Below are 24,415 nucleotides of genomic sequence, written 5' to 3' on the forward strand. Positions count from 1 at the left end.
GGTGAACCTGAGCTGGATTCCAGCAGCAGCTCCCTGCTCTGCTCTGGCGAGGGGAAGGGAGGGAGGAAATGGTTGGGAAGTCTTCCAGGCTTCAGGGAACCATTTCTAACCCCTCACCACTGCTACTCCCTCACACTGATGAGCACGCAGAAAATAAATTAGTCTGGTTGAGAAGCACGCTCAAGAGCCTTTACTCGTGCCAAGTCTCCCAGCCGGCCACTCCCTCCTTCGTCTCCCCCAGCATCTCTGTAAGTCTCCCACTTGGCCACTCCATCCTTCGTCTCCCCCAGCAGCTCTGTCAGTCTCCCAGCCGGCCACTCCCTCCTTCGTCTCCCCCAGCATCTCTGTAAGTCTCCCACTTGGCCACTCCATCCTTCGTCTCCCCCAGCAGCTCTGTAAGTCTCCCAGCCGGCCACTATCTCCTTCGTCTCGCCCAGCATCTCTGTAAGTCTCCCAGCCGGCCACTATCTCCTTCGTCTCGCCCAGCATCTCTGTAAGTCTCCCACTTGGCCACTCCATCCTTCGTCTCCCCCAGCATCTCTGTAAGTCTCCCACCAGGCCACTATCTCCTTCGTCTCGCCCAGCATCTCTGTAAGTCTCCCACTTGGCCACTCCATCCTTCGTCTCCCCCAGCAGCTCTGTCAGTCTCCCACTTGGCCACTCCATCCTTCGGCTCCCCCAGCAGCTCTGTCAGTCTCCCACTTGGCCACTCCATCCTTCGTCTCCCCCAGCAGCTCTGTCAGTCTCCCACTTGGCCACTCCATCCTTCGTCTCCCCCAGCATCTCTGTAAGTCTCCCACCAGGCCACTATCTCCTTCGTCTCGCCCAGCATCTCTGTAAGTCTCCCAGCCGGCCACTATCTCCTTCGTCTCGCCCAGCATCTCTGTAAGTCTCCCAGCCGGCCACTATCTCCTTCGTCTCGCCCAGCATCTCTGTAAGTCTCCCAGCCGGCCACTATCTCCTTCGTCTCGCCCAGCATCTCTGTAAGTCTCCCAGCCGGCCACTCCCTCCTTCGTCTCCCCCAGCATCTCTGTAAGTCTCCCAGCCGGCCACTATCTCCTTCGTCTCGCCCAGCATCTCTGTAAGTCTCCCACTCAGCCACTCCATCCTTCGTCTCCCCCAGCATCTGCATTGGACCAGAGGTTTTATGAGGCAGTGGACCAAACATGCCTGTTCAGACCCCAGGAACTTGGACTCCCTGCAGTTCAACAAGGCCATGCAGGACAGTAGCCCTGTGAACCTATTCTAACAAATGGAAATAAGAAGTAATAAATCTTCTAAGATTTTGCCTAACATAATCACATTTCTTACATTTGAATGTCGCTCCTGCAAAATACTGTTATGCGACAGTAAGCTGTGTTATATCTTGGGCAAAGGCCAAGTAATCTCCCTTACGGACCTCCACAGTCTAACATTGTACGATGTTATTGCTCACTGTGCAACCAGTTGATTTATTTAATTACCCCATTGGCCGAGAGGGTCCATATATCTTTGCATTACTGCACTTTCAGTCAGGCACACGATATGGGGTGGTCCTGTTCAGCTGAGCTTCTGTACCATGATTTACTGTACCTGCATGAACGGCAGTCACATCAGATTCACTGAACCGTGCAACTGTTCAAGTGCAATGTTCAGAACTCTCGAAACCCCAAAAAGTTGGAGATGACTTTATTTCCCCATGTTTTTCTTGTCACCACAGCTGATCCTCGATATGATTCATTACATCTGTTTCAGCTCGAGGTTCAAGGCATGACCTTACATTTCACATCAACCTCCCCAACCCAACCGACCTTTCAGAATGTCACAACATGTTGCCACCCTAATTACAGCTATTGGGACACATGGTGGCATGGCATATACCAATTGGAGGGAGGGGGTTGGGTGTTGAACATTTCTGTTCCATGTACTCTATTCGTCTAATGACCTGTTGCAATTTTATATTTAGAGGTGTTGTTATGACTACCAGAATTCCTGACAATAAACACAGAACCTTGCGAGTTCCGTGGAGTGTAGTTTATGTCTGCGGAGAGAGCTGTCGTTATCCCGTAATTGTGGAAGATCTGAGGAGTCGGCTGTTCCGCTATGTAATTGCGTTTGGCATAAAAATGCACCGCTCCACTGGAATCAAAGGCTTTGTGTCGTATTTTTAGCGCAGCAGGCATAACATGTTACATGCTGAGCACTTTTAAGGCCTTTGTTCAATCAGTTCATTGGTGATCGTAGTGACTAAAGCAAATGCAGTAGGCCACTCTTAAACGTGACAGTGTCATATCTGAGGCTATTTTTCATCTTAAGCGTCAACGCACAGAGGGTTGTAGGGTTTTTGGTATTCATAACTACCCTCGGTGTACTGCTCAGATCAAAATATATTGAACGACTTCACACATGGAATGCACACGGTGAATAATAAACTATTCAGTTTGTTGTGTTCAGAGGATGACTGGTAAAGAACAGCCTCAGAAGCTGCTAGGAAGATTTGTATATATTTTTACCTTTTATTTAACTAGTCAAGTCAGTTAAGAACCAATTCTTATTTTCAATGACAGCCTAGGAACAGTGGGTTTAACTGCCTTGTTCAGAGGCAGAACAACACATTTTTACCTTGTCAGCTCGGGGATTCGATCTTGCAACCTTCCGGTTACAAGTCTTAACACTCTAACCACTAGGCTACCGGCTACCATCTTCATTAGACATTTGGAATGACAAGCATCAACAGCTAGAGACGTGGAAATATTGGAAGGGTAGGAATATGCCGTCCTGAATTTAAACACACACACACACACACACATCTGTTCCCAGGCTCTGTAGTGCACTACTTCTGATCAGAGCCAGATGGGCCCTGGTCAAATGTAGTGCACTGAATAGGGAATAGGGTGTAATTTGGGATGTAGCTCAGGCCAAGGTTGAATAGAATACAACTTTATTAATCCCCTAGGGGCAATTCGTTCAGTGCTGACAGAGGGCTTCAGACAGGACAAACACACAGTATAATAAAAAATAAAACATTAAGGCATCAGTTAAAAGTCCATGGTGCAATTTAAGAAACTACAAGTCCAATGCTAGCCACAGTTATTAATTAATGTCGGGGCTAAACTATCTCTAGAATAGTCCCTAGGCCTTCTTTTAATGTTTCTGTTAACCAGGCGGATGGCCTCGGGCACACGAAGACCTTGAATGTGCCTGCTGTGTGTCAGGGTGGTCTGAGGGTTCTGTTCTAAAACACCCAATTGATTGATTCCTGTTAGCACTTTTCCACAACCCTGGCTTCTACAGCGATGCATGGGGGTGGAAACACCTTGAAGTATTTCCAACACTACAACACTGTACTGTTGTGTTTACACGCTGCTGGAGCATTAGAGTCGTTTTTAGAAAACTATCATTAGTTTTGATATTTTCCATAAGGGTCTTATTAGGATCAGACCATCATTATTTTTTCTTTCTTTCTGGGAAAATGAAGTTGCTTACTTTTATACCGATGATATTCCTTTTTATTTCATTTATTACATTTTACCACAAGTGGATTTACTCAAGCTGTTGTAAATTGTATGTAAAGGACAATTTACGGTAATTACCATATGACGAGTTTGATTCCAACCTTGTCTCATGCGCTGTTACATTTGGTGATTTGTTATTAGCTAATAAACACACTTGTTTCTAATGTTCTGCCTCTTGCCAGAATACTCGAGGTGCAGTCCACTGTGATGTTTTTGTTAATTATTGAGAAATGTATGTATTAGGTGAATATAGCTGTAAATTAATATAAAGATGTGTCAGATTGGGTAATACTGAGGAATGTACATATTGGGTGAATATAGCTGTAAATGAATATCATCTACTGTATCTCAGATTGGGTAATACTGAGGAATGTACATATTGGGTGAATATAGCTGTAAATAAATATAATCTACTGTATCTCAGATTGGGTAATACTGAGGAATGTACATATTGGGTGAATATAGCTGTAAATGAATATAATCTACTGTATCTCAGATTGGGTAATACTGAGGAATGTACATATTGGGTGAATATAGCTGTAAATGAATATAATCTACTGTATCTCAGATTGGGTAATACTGAGGAATGTACATATTGGGTGAATATAGCTGTAAATGAATATAATCTACTGAATCTCAGATTGGGTAATACTGAGGAATGTATTTATTTGGTGAATATAGCTGTAAATGAATATAATCTACTGTATCTCAGATTGGGTAATACTGAGGAATGTACATATTGGGTGAATATAGCTGTAAATTAATATAATCTACTGTATCTCAGATTGGGTAATACTGAAGTCAGAGGGCGGTAGATTCAATGACATAATGAAAGCTGCAATAGGTCCCAGGGTGACCGACAATAATGGACAATATCTGTGAACAAAAAACATTTAATCGTCCATCATCTTAATACATTTATTTTAGGAGAAGGGGGATTCAACTTCATATTCGATTAGATACAGTTTATCCAATAGCAGTTTTTCAATTAGAAATAAAAATGAGTAAAGTTGGTACTCAATTTACAAACAGAACGGCACGGTCAGGAGGAGAAGCTTCATTTCCAAAAGTTCCAACCATCAGTTCTTGAGACTGTGTTGTGTCTCTAAAACTGTGTTGTATTCGTGTCATAGCTCATTTTTAAAGACTAATTACAATATCAAAACATTTGTCAATTCATCATTACCCAAAATTCCATAATCCTCACAGTCCTTATAAGGCCCCACCTTTACCTCCCTGGGACGACAGATTTGGGCATGTGCACCTGTGTAGCGTGATAACAAGAGCTATTGGCAGTCCACTGGAGAGAGGCCAAGACTTGTCCAACCACAATCTACCTGCAAGGTACATTTCAGGCTGGCAAAACTTATGCATGCATGCTCAGGTTTACCCGAGTCCTCAGTCTAGTTTCATAAAAGGATAGGATGTGTGTAATGGCTATTGTAATATGATACGAGCATCCCACTGAAATTCTCAAGGTTTACATTATTTGTATTTTTTTTAGTAATTTAGCAAACACTTATGCAGAGCAACTTACAGGAGCAATTAGCGTTAAGAGCCTTGCTCAAGGGCACATCAACAGATGTTTCACCTAGTAGAACCAGAGACCTTTCGGTTACTGGCCCAACGCTCTTAACTGCTAGGCCATGATGTAATTTCTTGAAAAGGCCTTGGTTTGGAAATAGTATGTGGGATTCAAACTTGAACCAGAGGATAAACAACAGAGCAAGGCCTAACTTACACACCACTTGGTCCAGAGGATAAACAACAGAGCAAGGCCTAACTTACGCACCACTTGGTCCAGAGGATAAACAACAGAGCAAGGCCTAACTTACGCACCACTTGGTCCAGAGGATAAACAACAGAGCAAGGCCTAACTTAAGCACCACTTGGTCCAGAGGATAAACAACAGAGCAAGGCCTAACTTACGCACCACTTGGTCCAGAGGATAAACAACAGAGCAAGGCCTAACTTACGCACCACTTGGTCCAGAGGATAAACAACAGAGCAAGGCCTAACTTACGTACCACTTGGTCCAGAGGATAAACAACAGAGCAAGGCCTAACTTACGCACCACTTGGACCAGAGGATAAACAACAGAGCAAGGCCTAACTTATGCACCACTTGGTCCAGAGGATAAACAACAGAGCAAGGCCTAACTTACGCACCACTTGGTCCAGAGGATAAACAACAGAGCAAGGCCTAACTTACGCACCACTTGGTCCAGAGGATAAACAACAGAGCAAGGCCTAACTTACGCACCACTTGGTCCAGAGGATAAACAACAGAGCAAGGCCTAACTTACGCACCACTTGGTCCAGAGGATAAACAACAGAGCAAGGCCTAACTTACGCACCACTTGGTCCAGAGGATAAACAACAGAGCAAGGCCTAACTTACGTACCACTTGGTCCAGAGGATAAACAACAGAGCAAGGCCTAACTTACGCACCACTTGGTCCAGAGGATAAACAACAGAGCAAGGCCTAACTTACGTACCACTTGGTCCAGAGGATAAACAACAGAGCAAGGCCTAACTTACGCACCACTTGGTCCAGAGGATAAACAACAGAGCAAGGCCTAACTTACGCACCACTTGGTCCAGAGGATAAACAACAGAGCAAGGCCTAACTTACGTACCACTTGGTCCAGAGGATAAACAACAGAGCAAGGCCTAACTTACGCACCACTTGGTCCAGAGGATAAACAACAGAGCAAGGCCTAACTTACGCACCACTTGGTCCAGAGGATAAACAACAGAGCAAGGCCTAACTTACGCACCACTTGGTCCAGAGGATAAACAACAGAGCAAGGCCTAACTTACGCACCACTTGGTCCAGAGGATAAACAACAGAGCAAGGCCTAACTTACGTACCACTTGGTCCAGAGGATAAACAACAGAGCAAGGCCTAACTTACGCACCACTTGGTCCAGAGGATAAACAACAGAGCAAGGCCTAACTTACGCACCACTTGGTCCAGAGGATAAACAACAGAGCAAGGCCTAACTTACGCACCACTTGGTCCAGAGGATAAACAACAGAGCAAGGCCTAACTTACGCACCACTTGGTCCAGAGGATAAACAACAGAGCAAGGCCTAACTTACGCACCACTTGGTCCAGAGGATAAACAACAGAGCAAGGCCTAACTTACGCACCACTTGGTCCAGAGCCATAGATCACCAAATGTGGTGTACAATGCACTTAGCTAGCAGGCTCTCACCGGGTCACAGCGTCTTAGAGAGAGTCCAGAGTGACTCTGTGTTTAGTCCTGAACATTTAGCCTGAGAGACCCTGGACGTCTCCCTGGATGTGTCCCAAATGGCACCCTGTATCTTATTTAGTGCACTACTTTTTTTTTTTTTACCAGGGTCCAATGGCACCCTATTCCCTATTTAGTGCACTACTTTTTACCAGGGTCCATAATGCTCTGGTCAAAAGAAGTGAACTTTTCAGCAATTAAACGATCCACAGGTAGGAGAGAACCCAACCGTTTGCATGGGGTTTTGTAATTCATCCATCCATCCATTCAATTCATTCTTCATCTTAAATGGAGAGAGATGGACTCCGTGTGCACAACGTTGCCAACATTTCTACACACTCACGGAACTCCAGGTCACTGCATTTGCAAGTTAACGGATGTCAGGCAACTCCAGGAGCTGTTTGTCTCCAAGCAGCCTCTTCTGCTCTAAGGGCTTTTGCAGACAGAGATGTGCTCCAGTTGGAGTCTTTACTGGAGAAATCCTGAAAGCTCAAGCATCTGTTACCTTGCTGTCAACAAGTGGTATGAAGAGGTGTAATGATGCGAACATACTTACATCAGCCATCCACACTGAGTAATGACATTTGTAGACGCTGAAGACTTGTGAATTTTGAAGTTGCATTTTAATACTGTGTTGGTCCCAACAAGGCTTCCAGCTGCTCAATTTCATTATTTTATTCAACAACTTCTTTTTTATTTTATTACTTTGGCAAAACAGGCCTGGTCAAAATGGCTCTCCTGAGGGGCACGAGGAGTGTTAACAAGCTCCTACATTTTGGGCTGGGCCAAGGGGGTCTGCTGCTCCCCTCGTTGGAGCCCAACTAAGCCCCAGTGGGGGCTGGAGGCCATTTGCCCCCCCCCTCTCCTTACTCCACTGCCTCCTCTCTCGTCTCTATGAGTGGCTGGGCTGGCCGTTGCCAGGAGAAGCAGATGTTGAAAAAGGAGGATCCTCTGTGAAAGGTGGCTGTGATTCGGGGGGCACGGTGGGCTCCTCGAGGGCTCCACTGTCACAGAGGCAAAATAATCAGCTAGCTCCTCAGTCCAGTGTCGCGCTGTCTCTTCTCTCTCTCTCTCTCTCCCCTCTCTCTCTCTCACTCCTTTCTTTCTCTTTCTGTCATTCTCTCTACCTCTGTTTCTTGTTGTCTTTCTTTTGGTTTCTTACTGCCCTTCTCTTCCCTCTCTCTCTCTCTGTGCTTCTGTTTCTGTGCATCAGCCCATTCTACACGGGTGGGAGGGGGAGAACATGGTATCTATTTTATGATTAATACTGGCGCTCATTATGAAGGGAGGGCTTTGTTGTGTCAGGTGTCATTGGTAGGACATTAGGTAGTGCTGGAAGGGTCATGTTACAAAGTGCCTTTTGAGGAAGTCGGACAAAAATGGCCTTGAAGGGTCCTACTGTTAACAGTTCTTCTTCATGGTTATCTACCAGGAATATACAGTACACTAGTCTAAATTTAAAGGCCCAGTGCAGTCAAAAATATTTTTTTCTCCCTGCATTTTGTATCATATCGTACAATAGCTGTAGAAACTAACACTGTAAAATTGTGAACAATTTGATCAGTGTTATTTCCTGATAGTTTCTGGTTGAAAATACAGTCTACACAGGACGATCTAGTCAGCAGGTTTTGCGTGAGGGGAGTTTCAGACTGCCCGGTGACATCACCAGGTGTTCAAATAGTTAATATATCAATGATAGACCAGTAACAAAGAGTTCCAAACCTCTCTGCCAACAGCAGCTAGTTTTCCCCTCCCCACAGACCAGTTCCAAACCTCTCTACCAACAGCAGCTAGTTTTCAGTTTTCCCCTCCCCACAGACCAGTTCCAAACCTCTCTACCAACAGCAGCTAGTTTTCAGTTTTCCCCTCCCCACAGACCAGTTCCAAACCTCTCTACCAACAGCAGCTAGTTTTCAGTTTTCCCCTCCCCACAGACCAGTTCTAAACCTCTCTACCAACAGCAGCTAGTTTTCAGTTTTCCCCTCCCCACAGACCAGTTCCAAACCTCTCTACCAACAGCAGCTAGTTTTCCCCTCCCCACAGACCAGTTCCAAACCTCTCTACCAACAGCAGCTAGTTTTCCCCTCCCCACAGACCAGTTCCAAACCTCTCTACCAACAGCAGCTAGTTTTCAGTTTTCCCCTCCCCACAGACCAGTTCCAAACCTCTCTGCCAACAGCAGCTAGTTTTCCCCTCCCCACAGACCAGTTCCAAACCTCTCTACCAACAGCAGCTAGTTTTCCCCTCCCCACAGACCAGTTCCAAACCTCTCTACCAACAGCAGCTAGTTTTCCCCTCCCCACAGACCAGTTCCAAACCTCTCTACCAACAGCAGCTAGTTTTCCCCTCCCCACAGACCAGTTCCAAACCTCTCTGCCAACAGCAGCTAGTTTTCCCCTCCCCACAGACCAGTTCCAAACCTCTCTGCCAACAGCAGCTAGTTTTCCCCTCCCCACAGACCAGTTCCAAACCTCTCTACCAACAGCAGCTAGTTTTCCCCTCCCCACAGACCAGTTCCAAACCTCTCTGCCAACAGCAGCTAGTTTTCAGTTTTCCCCTCCCCACAGACCAGTTCCAAACCTCTCTACCAACAGCAGCTAGTTTCCCCCTCCCCACAGACCAGTTCCAAACCTCTCTACCAACAGCAGCTAGTTTTCCCCTCCCCACAGACCAGTTCCAAACCTCTCTACCAACAGCAGCTAGTTTTCCCCTCCCCACAGACCAGTTCCAAACCTCTCTACCAACAGCAGCTAGTTTTCCCCTCCCCACAGACCAGTTCCAAACCTCTCTACCAACAGCAGCTAGTTTTCCCCTCCCCACAGACCAGTTCCAAACCTCTCTGCCAACAGCAGCTAGTTTTCAGTTTTCCCCTCCCCACAGACCAGTTCCAAACCTCTCTACCAACAGCAGCTAGTTTTCCCCTCCCCACAGACCAGTTCCAAACCTCTCTACCAACAGCAGCTAGTTTTCCCCTCCCCACAGACCAGTTACAAACCTCTCTACCAACAGCAGCTAGTTTTCCCCTCCCCACAGACCAGTTCCAAACCTCTCTACCAACAGCAGCTAGTTTTCCCCTCCCCACAGACCAGTTCCAAACCTCTCTACCAACAGCAGCTAGTTTTCCCCTCCCCACAGACCAGTTACAAACCTCTCTACCAACAGCAGCTAGTTTTCCCCTCCCCACAGACCAGTTCCAAACCTCTCTGCCAACAGCAGCTAGTTTTCCCCTCCCCACAGACCAGTTCCAAACCTCTCTACCAACAGCAGCTAGTTTCCCCCTCCCCACAGACCAGTTCCAAACCTCTCTACCAACAGCAGCTAGTTTTCCCCTCCCCACAGACCAGTTCCAAACCTCTCTACCAACAGCAGCTAGTTTTCCCCTCCCCACAGACCAGTTCCAAACCTCTCTACCAACAGCAGCTAGTTTTCCCCTCCCCACAGACCAGTTCCAAACCTCTCTGCCAACAGCAGCTAGTTTTCAGTTTTCCCCTCCCCACAGACCAGTTCCAAACCTCTCTACCAACAGCAGCTAGTTTTCCCCTCCCCACAGACCAGTTCCAAACCTCTCTACCAACAGCAGCTAGTTTTCCCCTCCCCACAGACCAGTTACAAACCTCTCTACCAACAGCAGCTAGTTTTCCCCTCCCCACAGACCAGTTCCAAACCTCTCTACCAACAGCAGCTAGTTTTCCCCTCCCCACAGACCAGTTCCAAACCTCTCTGCCAACAGCAGCTAGTTTTCCCCTCCCCACAGACCAGTTCCAAACCTCTCTGCCAACAGCAGCTAGTTTTCCCCTCCCCACAGACCAGTTCCAAACCTCTCTGCCAACAGCAGCTAGTTTTCCCCTCCCCACAGACCAGTTCCAAACCTCTCTACCAACAGCAGCTAGTTTTCAGTTTTCCCCTCCCCACAGACCAGTTCCAAACCTCTCTGCCAACAGCAGCTAGTTTTCCCCTCCCCACAGACCAGTTCCAAACCTCTCTGCCAACAGCAGCTAGTTTTCCCCTCCCCACAGACCAGTTCCAAACCTCTCTACCAACAGCAGCTAGTTTTCCCCTCCCCACAGACCAGTTCCAAACCTCTCTGCCAACAGCAGCTAGTTTTCCCCTCCCCACAGACCAGTTCCAAACCTCTCTACCAACAGCAGCTAGTTTTCCCCTCCCCACAGACCAGTTCCAAACCTCTCTGCCAACAGCAGCTAGTTTTCAGTTTTCCCCTCCCCACAGACCAGTTCCAAACCTCTCTACCAACAGCAGCTAGTTTTCCCCTCCCCACAGACCAGTTCCAAACCTCTCTACCAACAGCAGCTAGTTTTCCCCTCCCCACAGACCAGTTACAAACCTCTCTACCAACAGCAGCTAGTTTTCCCCTCCCCACAGACCAGTTCCAAACCTCTCTACCAACAGCAGCTAGTTTTCCCCTCCCCACAGACCAGTTCCAAACCTCTCTGCCAACAGCAGCTAGTTTTCCCCCTCCCCACAGACCAGTTCCAAACCTCTCTGCCAACAGCAGCTAGTTTTCCCCTCCCCACAGACCAGTTCCAAACCTCTCTGCCAACAGCAGCTAGTTTTCCCCTCCCCACAGACCAGTTCCAAACCTCTCTACCAACAGCAGCTAGTTTTCAGTTTTCCCCTCCCCACAGACCAGTTCCAAACCTCTCTGCCAACAGCAGCTAGTTTTCCCCTCCCCACAGACCAGTTCCAAACCTCTCTGCCAACAGCAGCTAGTTTTCCCCTCCCCACAGACCAGTTCCAAACCTCTCTGCCAACAGCAGCTAGTTTTCCCCTCCCCACAGACCAGTTCCAAACCTCTCTACCAACAGCAGCTAGTTTTCCCCTCCCCACAGACCAGTTCCAAACCTCTCTACCAACAGCAGCTAGTTTTCCCCTCCCCACAGACCAGTTCCAAACCTCTCTGCCAACAGCAGCTAGTTTTCCCCTCCCCACAGACCAGTTCCAAACCTCTCTACCAACAGCAGCTAGTTTTCCCCTCCCCACAGACCAGTTCCAAACCTCTCTACCAACAGCAGCTAGTTTTCCCCTCCCCACAGACCAGTTCCAAACCTCTCTGCCAACAGCAGCTAGTTTTCCCCTCCCCACAGACCAGTTCCAAACCTCTCTACCAACAGCAGCTAGTTTTCCCCTCCCCACAGACCAGTTCCAAACAGTCCAAGAAAAATTCTTGCTTGAGAAACTCTCTCTCTCTCTCTCTCTCTCTCTCTCTCTCTCTCTCTCTCTCTCTCATGCTTCTGGCCATTAAACATTAAGCGTAGTTTAAAGATGGCTCATTTCAACAAGCAGACTTTTTTTTCTTCTTCTCTTACCTGTTTTTATTTTAGGAAATGGTTTTGTGCCTTTTCTGAGGTAAGCTTCTCCATGAAAGAGTATGTGTATTATGTACATTGTAAAAGTAATCCCAGGCGTATTTCCACAACAATGGGACGATCATTTGACACGGGAACTCCCCCCTCCGTGTTGGTTTTGGCTCCATTACTAGCCATAACTCATCCTCCCTCTTCAGAACGTATGGCTATGGTCAAATGTAGTGCACTATATAGGGAATAGGGTGCCATTTGGAACTAGGACAAGGAACGTCCTAGCGGCGAAGATCCCTGTTGAGTAATGCTTTCATACTGGTAAGACACACAGTCTCTTCCTTACAGACATATAACATTCCTCACTGAGTCCGTTTTGGCGGCAACTAACCTAGTGGTTAGAGTGTTGGGCCAGTAACCAAAAGCCTGTTGGTTCGAATGCCTGTGCCAAAAAGGGGAAAAATGACCTTGAGCAAAGCACACCATCATGCTGAGATCATCCGTGCACGGCGGTTAGAACCAAACATCTCAAATTTGGACTCATCAGACCAAAGGACAGATTTCCACCAGTCTAATGTCCATTTCTCATGTTTCTTGGCCCAAGCAAGTCTCTTCTTATTATTGGTGTCCTTTAGTAGTGGTTTCTTTGCAGCAATTCGACCATGAAGGCCTGATTCACGCAGTCTCCTCTGTACAGTTGATGTTGAGATGTGTCTGTTACTTGAACTCTGTAAAGCATTTATTTAAGCTGCAATTTCTGAGGCTGGTAACTCTAATGAACTTGTCCTCTGCAGCAGAGGTAACTCTGGGTCATCCTTTCCTGTGGTGGTCCTCATGAGAGCCAGTTTCATCATAGAGCTTGATGGTTTTTGCAACTGTACTTGAAGAAACTTTGAAAGTTCTTGAGATTTTCCGCATTGGCTGACCTTCAAGTCTTAAAGTGATGATGGACTGTCGTTTCTCTTTGCTTATTTGAACTGTTCTTGCCATAATATGGACTTGGTCTTTTACCAAATAGGGCCATCTTCTGTATATCACCCCTACCTTGTCACAACACAACTGATTGGCTCAATTGCATTAAGAAGGAAAGAAATGCCACAAATGTACTTTTAACAAGGCACACCTGTTAATTTAAATGCATTCCAGGTGACTACCTCATGAAGCTGGTTGAGAGAATGCCAAGAGTGTGCAAAGCTGTCATCAAGGCAAATGACAAGGGTGGCCAAGACTGCTTCCATCACGTGGACTGGGACATGTTTCGTATTGCGTCAGATGGGAATATTGACGAATACGCTGATTCGGTGTGCGAGTTCATTAGAACGTGCGTCGAAGATGTCGTTCCCATAGCAACGATAAAAACATTCCCTAACCAGAAACCGTGGATTGATGGCAGCATTCGCGTGAAACTGAAAGCGCGAACCACTGCTTTTAATCAGGGCAAGGTGTCTGGCAACATGACTGAATACAAACAGTGCAGCTATTCCCTCCGCAAGGCTATTAAACAAGCTAAGCGTCAGTACAGAGACAAAGTGGAATCTCAATTCAACGGCTCAGACACAAGAGGCATGTGGCAGGGTCTACAGTCAATCACGGACTACAAGATGAAATCCAGCCCAGTCACGGACCAGGATGTCTTGCTCCCAGGCAGACTAAATAACTTTTTGCCCGCTTTGAGGACAATACAGTGCCACTGACACGGCCTGCAACGGAAACATGCGGTCTCTCCTTCACTGCAGCCGAGGTGAGTAAGACATTTAAACGTGTTAACCCTCGCAAGGCTGCAGGCCCAGACGGCATCCCCAGCCGCGCCCTCAGAGCATGCGCAGACCAGCTGGCCGGTGTGTTTACGGACATATTCAATCAATCCCTATACCAGTCTGCTGTTCCCACATGCTTCAAGAGGGCCACCATTGTTCCTGTTCCCAAGAAAGCTAAGGTAACTGAGCTAAACGACTACCGCCCGTAGCACTCACTTCCGTCATCATGAAGTGCTTTGAGAGACTAGTCAAGGACCATATCACCTCCACCCTACCTGACACCCTAGACCCACTCCAATTTGCTTACCGCCCAAATAGGTCCACAGACGATGCAATCTCAACCACACTGCACACTGCCCTAACCCACCTGGACAAGAGGAATACCTATGTGAGAATGCTGTTCATCGACTACAGCTCGGCATTCAACACCATAGTACCCTCCAAGCTCGTCATCAAGCTCGAGACCCTGGGTCTCGACCCCGCCCTGTGCAACTGGGTACTGGACTTCCTGACGGGCCGCCCCCAGGTGGTGAGGGTAGGCAACAACATCTCCTCCCCGCTGATCCTCAACACGGGGCCCCACAAGGGTGCGTTCTGAGCCCTCTCCTGTACTCCCTGTTCACCCACGACTGCGTGGCCACGCACGCCTCCAACTCAATCATCAAGTTTGCGGACGACACAACAGTGGTAGGCTTGATTACCAACAACGACGAGACGGCCTACAGGGAGGAGGTGAGGGCCCTCGGAGTGTGGTGTCAGGAAAATAACCTCACACTCAACGTCAACAAAACTAAGGAGATGATTGTGGACTTCAGGAAACAGCAGAGGGAACACCCCTATCCACATCGATGGAACAGTAGTGGAGAGGGTAGCTAGTTTTAAGTTCCTCGGCATACACATCACAGACAAACTGAATTGGTCCACTCACACTGACAGCGTCGTGAAGAAGGCGCAGCAGCGCCTATTCAACCTCAGGAGGCTGAAGAAATTCGGCTTGTCACCAAAAGCACTCACAAACTTCTACAGATGCACAATCGAGAGCATCCTGGCGGGCTGTATCACCGCCTGGTACGGCAACTGCTCCGCCCTCAACCGCAAGGCTCTCCAGAGGGTAGTGAGGACTGCACAACGCATCACCGGGGGCAAACTACCTGCCCTCCAGGACACCTACACCACCCGTTGTTACAGGAAGGCCATAAAGATCATCAAGGACATCAACCACCCGAACCACTGCCTGTTCACCCCGCTATCATCCAGAAGGCGAGGTCAGTACAGGTGCATCAAAGCTGGGACCGAGAGACTGAAAAACAGCTTCTATCTCAAGGCCATCAGACTGTTAAACAGCCACCACTAACAGTGTGAGTGGCTGCTGCCAACACACTGTCATTGACACTGACCCAACTCCAGCCATTTTAATAATGGGAATTGATGGGAATTATGTAAATATATCACTAGCCACTTTAAACAATGCTACCTTATATAATGTTACTTACCCTACATTATTCATCTCATATGCATATGTATATACTGTACTCTACATCATCGACTGCATCCTTATGTAACACATGTATCACTAGCCACTTTAACTATGCCACTTTGTTTACTTTGTCTACACACTCATCTCATATGTATATACTGTACTCGATACCATCTACTGTATGCTGCTCTGTACCATCACTCATTCATATATCCTTATGTACATATTCCTTATCCCCTTACACTGTGTATAAGACAGTAGTTTTGGAATTGTTAGTTAGATTACTTGTTGGTTATCACTGCATTGTCGGAACTAGAAGCACAAGCATTTCGCTACACTCGCATTTAACATCTGCTAACCATGTGTATGTGACAAATAAAATTAGATTTGATTTGATTTGAAGAATCTCAAATATAAAATATATTTAGATTTGTTTAACTTTTTTTTTTGGTTGCTACATGATTCCATATGTGTTAACCCACTCTTCCTAGGTCGTCATTGAAAATAAGAATTTGTTCTTAACTGACTTGCCTAGTAAAATAAATGTAAAATAAAAATAAATAAAAAATACAATTTCATAGTTTTGATGTCTTCACTATTATTCTACGATGTATAAAATAGTAAAAATTTATAAAAACCCTTGAATGAGTAGGTGAACCAAACTTTTGACTGTATATATAGATATATATATATATATACTCAATTACCCGTCCTTGATGAGCATATAGGGCTTGTCAGCTAATATAATTAATTGAACTGCTTGCAGTAGCAGTCAAAATGCAAGCAGTTCAATGAATTATATTAGCAGACAAGCCCTATATGCTCATCAAGGATGGGTATTTGAGTAGTTTTGCAGTCATTGTAGAGTAAGGAAATAGTTTCGCGTTTCAATGCAATTGAAAGTCAATCACCCAATTTTTAAATATTATTTTCAGAATGTTGCCCGCCCAGTCAAAGATAAAGCTGTTTTTTTATGAACACCTCAATTGAAGTCTGGATAGAATAAAAAAAAAATGGAATTGCAAAAAAAATGATTTTGATTTGACATAATTGGGTTGAGAAGTGATTTGATTCTAGGCCCATTGCCGAGGTAAAACTTCAGTCAAATTAATGGGTCTTGCAATGTATGGAATTTGCGTTGTGCTCTCAGATCCTAGCTGTGCTTTTCAGCATGACTTAACCAGACCGTGGGAGCTGAGCTAAACCTTTGGTTTGCGTCCCAAGTGGCACCCTATTCACTATACATGTGCACTACTATGTAGTGGACTACACCAGAGCCCTATATGCCCTGGTCAAAGTAGTGCACTACATAGGGAACAGGGTGTCATTTAGGATGCATAATTTGAAGGAGCTCATGTACATATCAACGTTTAAACTCTTCTCATCGTCATGCACTATAACTAGAAAAATGTTAGTGTGATGTTTTTCCAAGTGAAGACTTGCAGGAAGTTAGTAATAATAGTCTGCGCTTGACATATTTTCATTACACTGAACACGACTAAAGGTGATAAAACCTAGGAGTTGGATCGATTTGAAGTGAAGACTCGTGAGATATGTCTACCAGATGGACATGTTTTTGAGGCTTCCAGGGTCATGCCCAGTAGGGAGAAACATTTTTAAAACTGAAATAAATGGAGGAGGTACTACCACAATGCACATTTTCCTAAATACATTTACTATGGTGTGCCCTACTGAACACAAGCCTTCAGCAGGACACAGCTGATGTTTTGTCTGGTGACCGGGGCTTTCAGCAGGACACAGCTGATGTGTTGTCTGGTGACCGGGGCCTTCAGCAGGACACAGCTGATGTGTTGTCTGGTGACCGGGGCCTTCAGCAGGACACAGCTGATGTGTTGTCTGGTGACCGGGGCCTTCAGCAGGACACAGCTGATGTGTTGTCTGGTGACCGGGGCTTTCAGCAGGACACAGCTGATGTGTTGTTTGGTGACCGGGGCTTTCAGCAGGACACAGCTGATGTGCTGTCTGGTGACCGGGGCTTTCAGCAGGACACAGCTGATGTGCTGTCTGGTGACCGGGGCCTTCAGCAGGACACAGCTGATGTGTTGTCTGGTGACCGGGGCCTTCAGCAGGACACAGTTGTGGAACGTTCAGATATAAATATTTCTATGTAAAAACAAACGTGCCTCCTGACCTTTAGAATAAGGAGAATCACTTCAGTTCTATTCAAGCCATTTCAATCTGCAATGTTCGACAACGTTTGGCTACTGAACGTAGCCCTGTGTATGTCAGGCCATGGGAGCTGGGGATTGGACTGGACAGGGCTAAAACACTCCTCCATTGCTACTCGCTCATTAATGTGCGAATCGCTAATTGCCAGCCCCACAGCACATTCCTAACCCAGCTGTGGGGAAACGCTACTGCAGAGTAATCATGGTTGCATCCCACATGGCAGCCTATCCCCTATATAGTGCACTACTTTTGACCAGAGACCTATGAGCTCTGGTCAAAACTAGTGCACTATATAGGGAATAGGGTGGCGTTTGAAATGCAGACCATGTGAGTGACCTCAACTTGTCCAGCAGCTATGTTTGGGATTCTATGTGCCAAAGTGTGGTTTCCTATAAGATGAACTCTCTTTCTCTCTCTTTCCGGTACTTTTGGAAAGCAATTCTTAACGATCGTAAAGTTTTTTCGGGGGGGAAAATCACTACCATAAATCTGTTGATATTTTAGATTTTTCTTGGATCAAAAACTGAACATATGAATGAGTGTTTGTCCCAAAATAATGTCCAGATTGTTTTGAGAAATAACCTGTTGTGAATTTTGACCATGAATATAAATCATGATTTTTCTGTGCACACATGTATTTGTTTTTTCTTCTTCTAATTCTTCTGGGATAAATAAATACATCTCGTTTTCAATAGTGCCCTGAGACCAATTCGGCAGTAATTATCCATTGTGTGATCGTAAACATCAGTAGAGCACGTAATTAACATCTGTAGCACATTGGTCTAATGGCAAATCAATAGGCAACGTTGATCCTTTGATGTGATGGAGGCATTTCTATCCAGGCTCACTGAAAATCGATCTTTGTTCATCTTGTAGCAAGACCAGCACTCTTGGTGGCAGATGTTGGATGGAATACAACAATATCATAGTTTCATCAAAACTCTGTTTTTTTTTGTGTGCTTTTGGCCAATGGCAATTTTCATCAGATGGTATATCCTTCTAGTAACTCTAAAGCCTTGCTCCCAAAACGGCTGTATTAAATTGAGGTTTTGGATCCACTTGTTGTGTTTGGCAGAGTTTATGAAGACTCCTTTCTCGTTTTGTTCTGGGCCTCCCGAGTGGCGCAGCGGTCTCTCGCATCTTAGTGCTTAAAGCGTCACAACAGACACCCTGGTTCAAATCCAAAGCCGTGATTGGGAGTCACCATATGGGGAGGCACAATTGGCACAGTGTCGTTAGGATTTGGCTGGTGTTGGCTGTTATTGTAAATAAGAATTTGTTCTTAACTGACTTGCATAAATAAAAAAATGTATGTGACTTCAAGCATTGAGACATGACAGCTGTTGGATCATTCTTTGCCACACATTTAGCAAGATGATAGGATCATTTACTAACAGAAACATATGGATGCGTTTCATATTTCAGGTGGTATATTGTTTGATGTGTCAGCAGCACTGTAGTCAGTATCACCAGGTTTCTGTTCAGACACCTGGATCTAAGGCAACCCAAGGCAGGGTTATGTGAGTTCTGTTCCCTCCTAACTCTGGTCTCCTTCCTGTCTCTGCAGCAGAAGCAGATCCTAGCTTATCCCAGCCAGTGGAGTCTGAGGGGCTGGCAGAAGCTCAAAGTGGAGCAGCACCCTCAGCTGAAGGTAAGCAGCACCCTCAGCTGAAGGTAACCCCCCCTCTCTCCTTCTCTCTCTCTCTCTCTCTCTCTCTCTCTCCCCCCTCTCTCTCTCTCTCTCTCTCTCTCTCTCTCTCTCTCTCTCTCTCTCTCTCTCTCTCTCTCTCTCTCTCTCTCTCTCTCTATTAAAGTGGAGCAGCACCCTCAGCTGAAGTTAACCCCCCTCTCCTTCTCTCTGATTTTCTCTCTTTATGGCTCCTCCCCCTCTTTTTCTCCTTTCCCTAATCATGATTTACTATCGGAGTGTACATGAGCTGTACACACACACACACACACACACACACACACACACACACACACACACACACACACACACACACATATTTACTTGTTATCAGTTCGTACAGCTGTTTACTGTCAGACGGACGAATTGACTGACAGACGGACTCCCCTTATCTCGATCTGAAGAGTAGTTGATCACGTTACTCTGAACCCGGTGTGGTGTGACAGAGCACAGAATCTCTGGAAAGAACATTCCAGGCCTCATAGACCCGCCCTGGCCTAAAACCTCTCCCCAAAAGGCTCTGCAGAGACCTGCTTCTTCTCAAGCGCAATGATGTCCTTGACTCTCCTGTTTCTTGAGTGTCTCTATGCGTCCCAAATGACTCCCTCATTTAATGCACTATATGGGGAATAGGGTGCCTTTTGGGACACAGCCTCGATTTCTCGGTTAAAGGTGCACTATTCAGAAATCGCTCCGCTATTTCCTGGTTCCTAAAATCAAATGTCAGTTTGTGAACAAGCAAGCAAGTGTAGAGAGAGTCCTTGTACCATCTAAACCACTGTGAAATATCTTTTCCATAACCAATAATATTGGATTTTCTGCTCTTTGAAGCTGATTTACGTAACCAAATGTAAAATACGTATAAAAAACAGTAAGTATACATATTACGCATATAGAACATATCTACCGCTTCCTAGACTTGCTTTCAATGACAGATCTATGACACACATTTCTATGTGAATTTGGTTGGGTCGCCCAAAATGTCACATATTACAACTGTAAGAAAAGCTCTCGTTTGATTTGACTACGCAGTTCAATGGAAGGGCCCGGGTCGAGATTAAGTTTCAAGTTTTTAATGTCACGTGCACAAGTGCAGTGAAATGCATTTCTTGCAAGCTCTAAACCCAACAATGCAGTAGTCAGTATCAATGTAGTACTAAACATAACACAATGTAGAACAAAAACACCAGGGAAATAGAAATAAGAAGAACAGGAGAACCTAAGAAGCTATATACAGAGTCAGTAGCATATTAACAATGTACAGGGATACTGGAGTGATGGAGGTAGATATGTATAGGGTTAAGGTGACTATATACAGGGTTAGTAGCATATTAACAATGTACAGGGATACTGGTGATGGAGGTAGATATGTATAGGGTTAAGGTGACTATATACAGGGTTAGTAGCATATTAACAATGTACAGGGATACTGGTGATGGAGGTAGATATGTATAGGGTTAAGGTGACTATATACAGGGTTAGTAGCATATTAACAATGTACAGGGATACTGGTGATGGAGGTAGATATGTATAGGGTTAACGTGACTATATACAGGGTCAGTAGCATATTAACAATGTACAGGGATACTGGAGTGATGGAGGTAGATATGTATAGGGTTAAGGTGACTATATACAGGGTCAGTAGCATATTAACATGTACAGGGATACTGGTGATGGAGGTAGATATGTATAGGGTTAAGGTGACTATATACAGAGTCAGTAGCATATTAACAATGTACAGGGATACTGGTGATGGAGGTAGATATGTATAGGGTTAAGGTGACTATATACAGAGTCAGTAGCATATTAACAATGTACAGGGATACTGGAGTGATGGAGGTAGATATGTATAGGGTTAAGGTGACTATATACAGGGTCAGTACCATATTAACATGTACAGGGATACTGGTGATGGAGGTAGATATGTATAGGGTTAAGGTGACTATATACAGGGTCAGTAGCATATTAACAATGTACAGGGATACTGGAGTGATGGAGGTAGATATGTATAGGGTTAAGGTGACTATATACAGAGTCAGTAGCATATTAACAATGTACAGGGATACTGGTGATGGAGGTAGATATGTATAGGGTTAAGGTGACTATATACAGGGTCAGTAGCATATTAACAATGTACAGGGATACTGGTGATGGAGGTAGATATGTATAGGGTTAAGGTGACTATATACAGGGTCAGTAGCATATTAACAATGTACAGGGATACTGGAGTGATGGAGGTAGATATGTATAGGGTTAAGGTGACTATATACAGGGTCAGTAGCATATTAACAATGTACAAGGATACTGGAGTGATGGAGGTAGATATGTATAGGGTTAAGGTGACTATATACAGGGTCAGTACCATATTAACATGTACAGGGATACTGGTGATGGAGGTAGATATGTATAGGGTTAAGGTGACTATATACAGGGTCAGTAGCATATTAACAATGTACAGGGATACTGGAGTGATGGAGGTAGATATGTATAGGGTTATGGTGACTATATACAGAGTCGGTAGCATATTAACAATGTACAGGGATACTGGTGATGGAGGTAGATATGTATAGGGTTAAGGTGACTATATACAGAGTCAGTAGCATATTAACAATGTACAGGGATACTGGAGTGATGGAGGTAGATATGTATAGGGTTAAGGTGACTATATACAGGGTCAGTAGCATATTAACAATGTACAGGGATACTGGAGTGATGGAGATAGATATGTATAGGGGTAAGGTGACTAGGCATCAGGATATATGATAAACTGATTAGCAGCAGAGTAAATTATGATTTTGTGTGTGTGTGTGTGTTAGCTATTTGGCAGTCTTATGGCTTGGGGATAGAAGCTGTTCAGGAGCCTGTTGGTGTACCGCATGCTGTGTGGAAGCAGAGAGAGCAGTCTATGGCTTGGGTGGTTGGATTCCTTAATGATTTTCCGGGCCTTCCTTTCACACTGCCTGTTATAGTGGTCCAGGATGGCAGGGAGCTCGGCCCAAGTGATCTACTGGGCTGTCCGCACCACCTTCTGTAGCACCATGCAATCGAGAACGTTGCTATTTCCATACCAGGCGGTGATGCAGCCAGTGAAGATGCTCTCAGTGGTGCAGCTGTATAACTTTCTGAGGATTTAAGGGCTCATGCCAAACCTTTTCAACCTCCTGAGGGTGAAGAGGTGCTGTCACGCCTTCTTCCCGACTGTGTTAGTGGACCACTTTAAGTCCTCAGTGATTTGGACATCGAGGAACTTGAAGCTCTCGACCCGTTCCACTGCACCCCCGTCGATGTGGATGGAGGCGTGCTCACCTCCCCGTGTCCTTTAGTCCACGATCAGGTCCTTGGGCTTACTGACGTTGAGGAAGAGGTTGTTTACCCGGCACCACACTGCCAGGTCACTGGCCTCCTCCCTGTAGGCTGTCTCATCGTTGCCGGTGACCAGGCCTACCACCGTCATGTCGTCAGCAAACCTGATGATGGTGTTGGAGTCGTGCACGGCCACGCAGTCATGGCTGAACAGGGAGTACAGGAGAGAAGTTATAAACACACCCCTGTGCGACCCCAGTGTTGAACGTCAGCGTAGCGGCACGGGAACCTTCAAAATGAAAGCCTTTTGCAGTTGAACAGAGCTCCCATCCCTACAGCAGGGCTCATCTCATCCCATGCTTAAGTTCAGAAGAGGCTGCTACTGGGGAGGAGCTATAGGAGGACGGGCTCATTGTAATGGCTGGAATGGAGTCAAGCACATCAAGCACATGGCAACCACATGTTGGACTCCCATTCCGTTTTATTACATTCCATGAACACATCCTACTATAGCTCCTCCGACCAGCCTCCCCTGCCTCAATGACTCTGGGTGATTGAAGACGAGGGAAGCTGTTATGTCGGAAAAAGCATTTGTTCTGATAGTTCCTTCAGCCCTTTAGCCCCCCACATCCCCTTTCTAATCTGGATCCTGGAGTGGAGGCGTGTAGCGGAGGCCCCCTCTATTTTGTCATGTTGATACAGTACATTTGTTCCACACAAGAACTGATTCCTGGCCAGATTGGCTGAGATGTTCAGAATGTGTTAGACTAGGGCTGCAAGAACTGGTCCTAGATCTGTTATGAAGGATGGGAAGTAACTGGAGCACAGCCATTCTACAGCCCTCCACCCAAAACCATACTCCAAAATTCATAATGAAAATCAGCCCACCGCCCTATGTTATTAGGATAATTAATGACCACCAGACGAACTTTGTAATAGCGCCCCCGAATGGCTGTACAAACGTCAAACGCAATATAGTCCTCCCAAACCAATGTGTGCAAACCCTGGATTGCCGATGATATGTATTGGCAAATGTGAGGCTTTGAAGCTACCGACAGCCATATTGGCACAAACATCAAACACTACATAGCCCTCCCAAACTCAGAGATCTCTATCTTCCATGTGCAGCCTAATTATGTTGTTTAAGAGCGGTGGGGGTTTGACGTGCATTGAGGGTGTCCCCCAGTCAACTGCGTGTATAAATCAGGAGGGGGGTCTGTTTAATACCAGCAGAGGGAAAGTGTAATGCTACACTATAGAGGCTTTGTGTTGGCCATCGGTCCAGGGTCTTGGGACACGATAGTAGTTTTCAGAGGAGCGGGTCTACTCTTCACATTCTGAACAATTAATTAAATTAAAAACAAATTGAAACTTTCGACAGAAATCAAAGCTCCCGAATCTGTGTTTCCCTCTCCTTTGACAGATGCAAAGGAACGTTTTGGTTTGTATTAGTAAGGTACCAGACCAGGTTAAGTCCTCAAACAGTGCTTGTTTGAATTTGCCCAAGTCATACCCAGCCAGTTTCTTTTCACAGTGAATTTGGGTAGTTGAAAGGAGATGGGATACAGCGATAGAGGGGAATTACAGCCATGAGGGTCATAGGTGGGGACATGGGGTGGGATTCCATGTCCCCAATGGGACGGACATTGTGTGTTTTGGAAGCATCAACACCACCGCGGTGGCATGATCCAACACACATACCCAGCCATTTCTAAGACTGAGGTTCCGTTGGTCCGCCAGGGTGGCAGCAATGGGCTTTAGGAGGAAGCTGCTTTTCATTACGTCTATCTCTCGGGGAGAAGTAAATCACTCCAGCCTTGATATTTGATACAACCGTGTCGCCACAAGAACCACGCCACTGAACACAAAGTAGTTTGGCTTTTGACCAGGACAGACGATGGACTCGGGAGGGTTTTAGTGGAGCCCAGTTACA

General features: G+C 45.8%; 1 protein-coding gene across 3 annotated transcripts in view; it reads left to right on the top strand.

Annotated features, from left to right (window-relative positions):
* Positions 1-24,415, top strand: part of ror2 (receptor tyrosine kinase-like orphan receptor 2) — a 167,097-nt gene that overhangs the window by 92,807 nt on the left and 49,875 nt on the right. For 2 of the 3 annotated variants that reach the window (XM_052525102.1, XM_052525104.1), the window contains exon 2: positions 19,060-19,143. In XM_052525102.1, coding sequence (XP_052381062.1) covers positions 19,060-19,143 — 84 coding nt within the window. The remainder of the gene's footprint in view (positions 1-19,059; positions 19,144-24,415) is intronic. The other variant, XM_052525103.1, reaches the window with a different exon arrangement.

Source organism: Oncorhynchus keta, chromosome 9, assembly GCF_023373465.1.
Source record: "Oncorhynchus keta strain PuntledgeMale-10-30-2019 chromosome 9, Oket_V2, whole genome shotgun sequence".
NCBI lineage: Eukaryota > Metazoa > Chordata > Actinopteri > Salmoniformes > Salmonidae > Oncorhynchus > Oncorhynchus keta.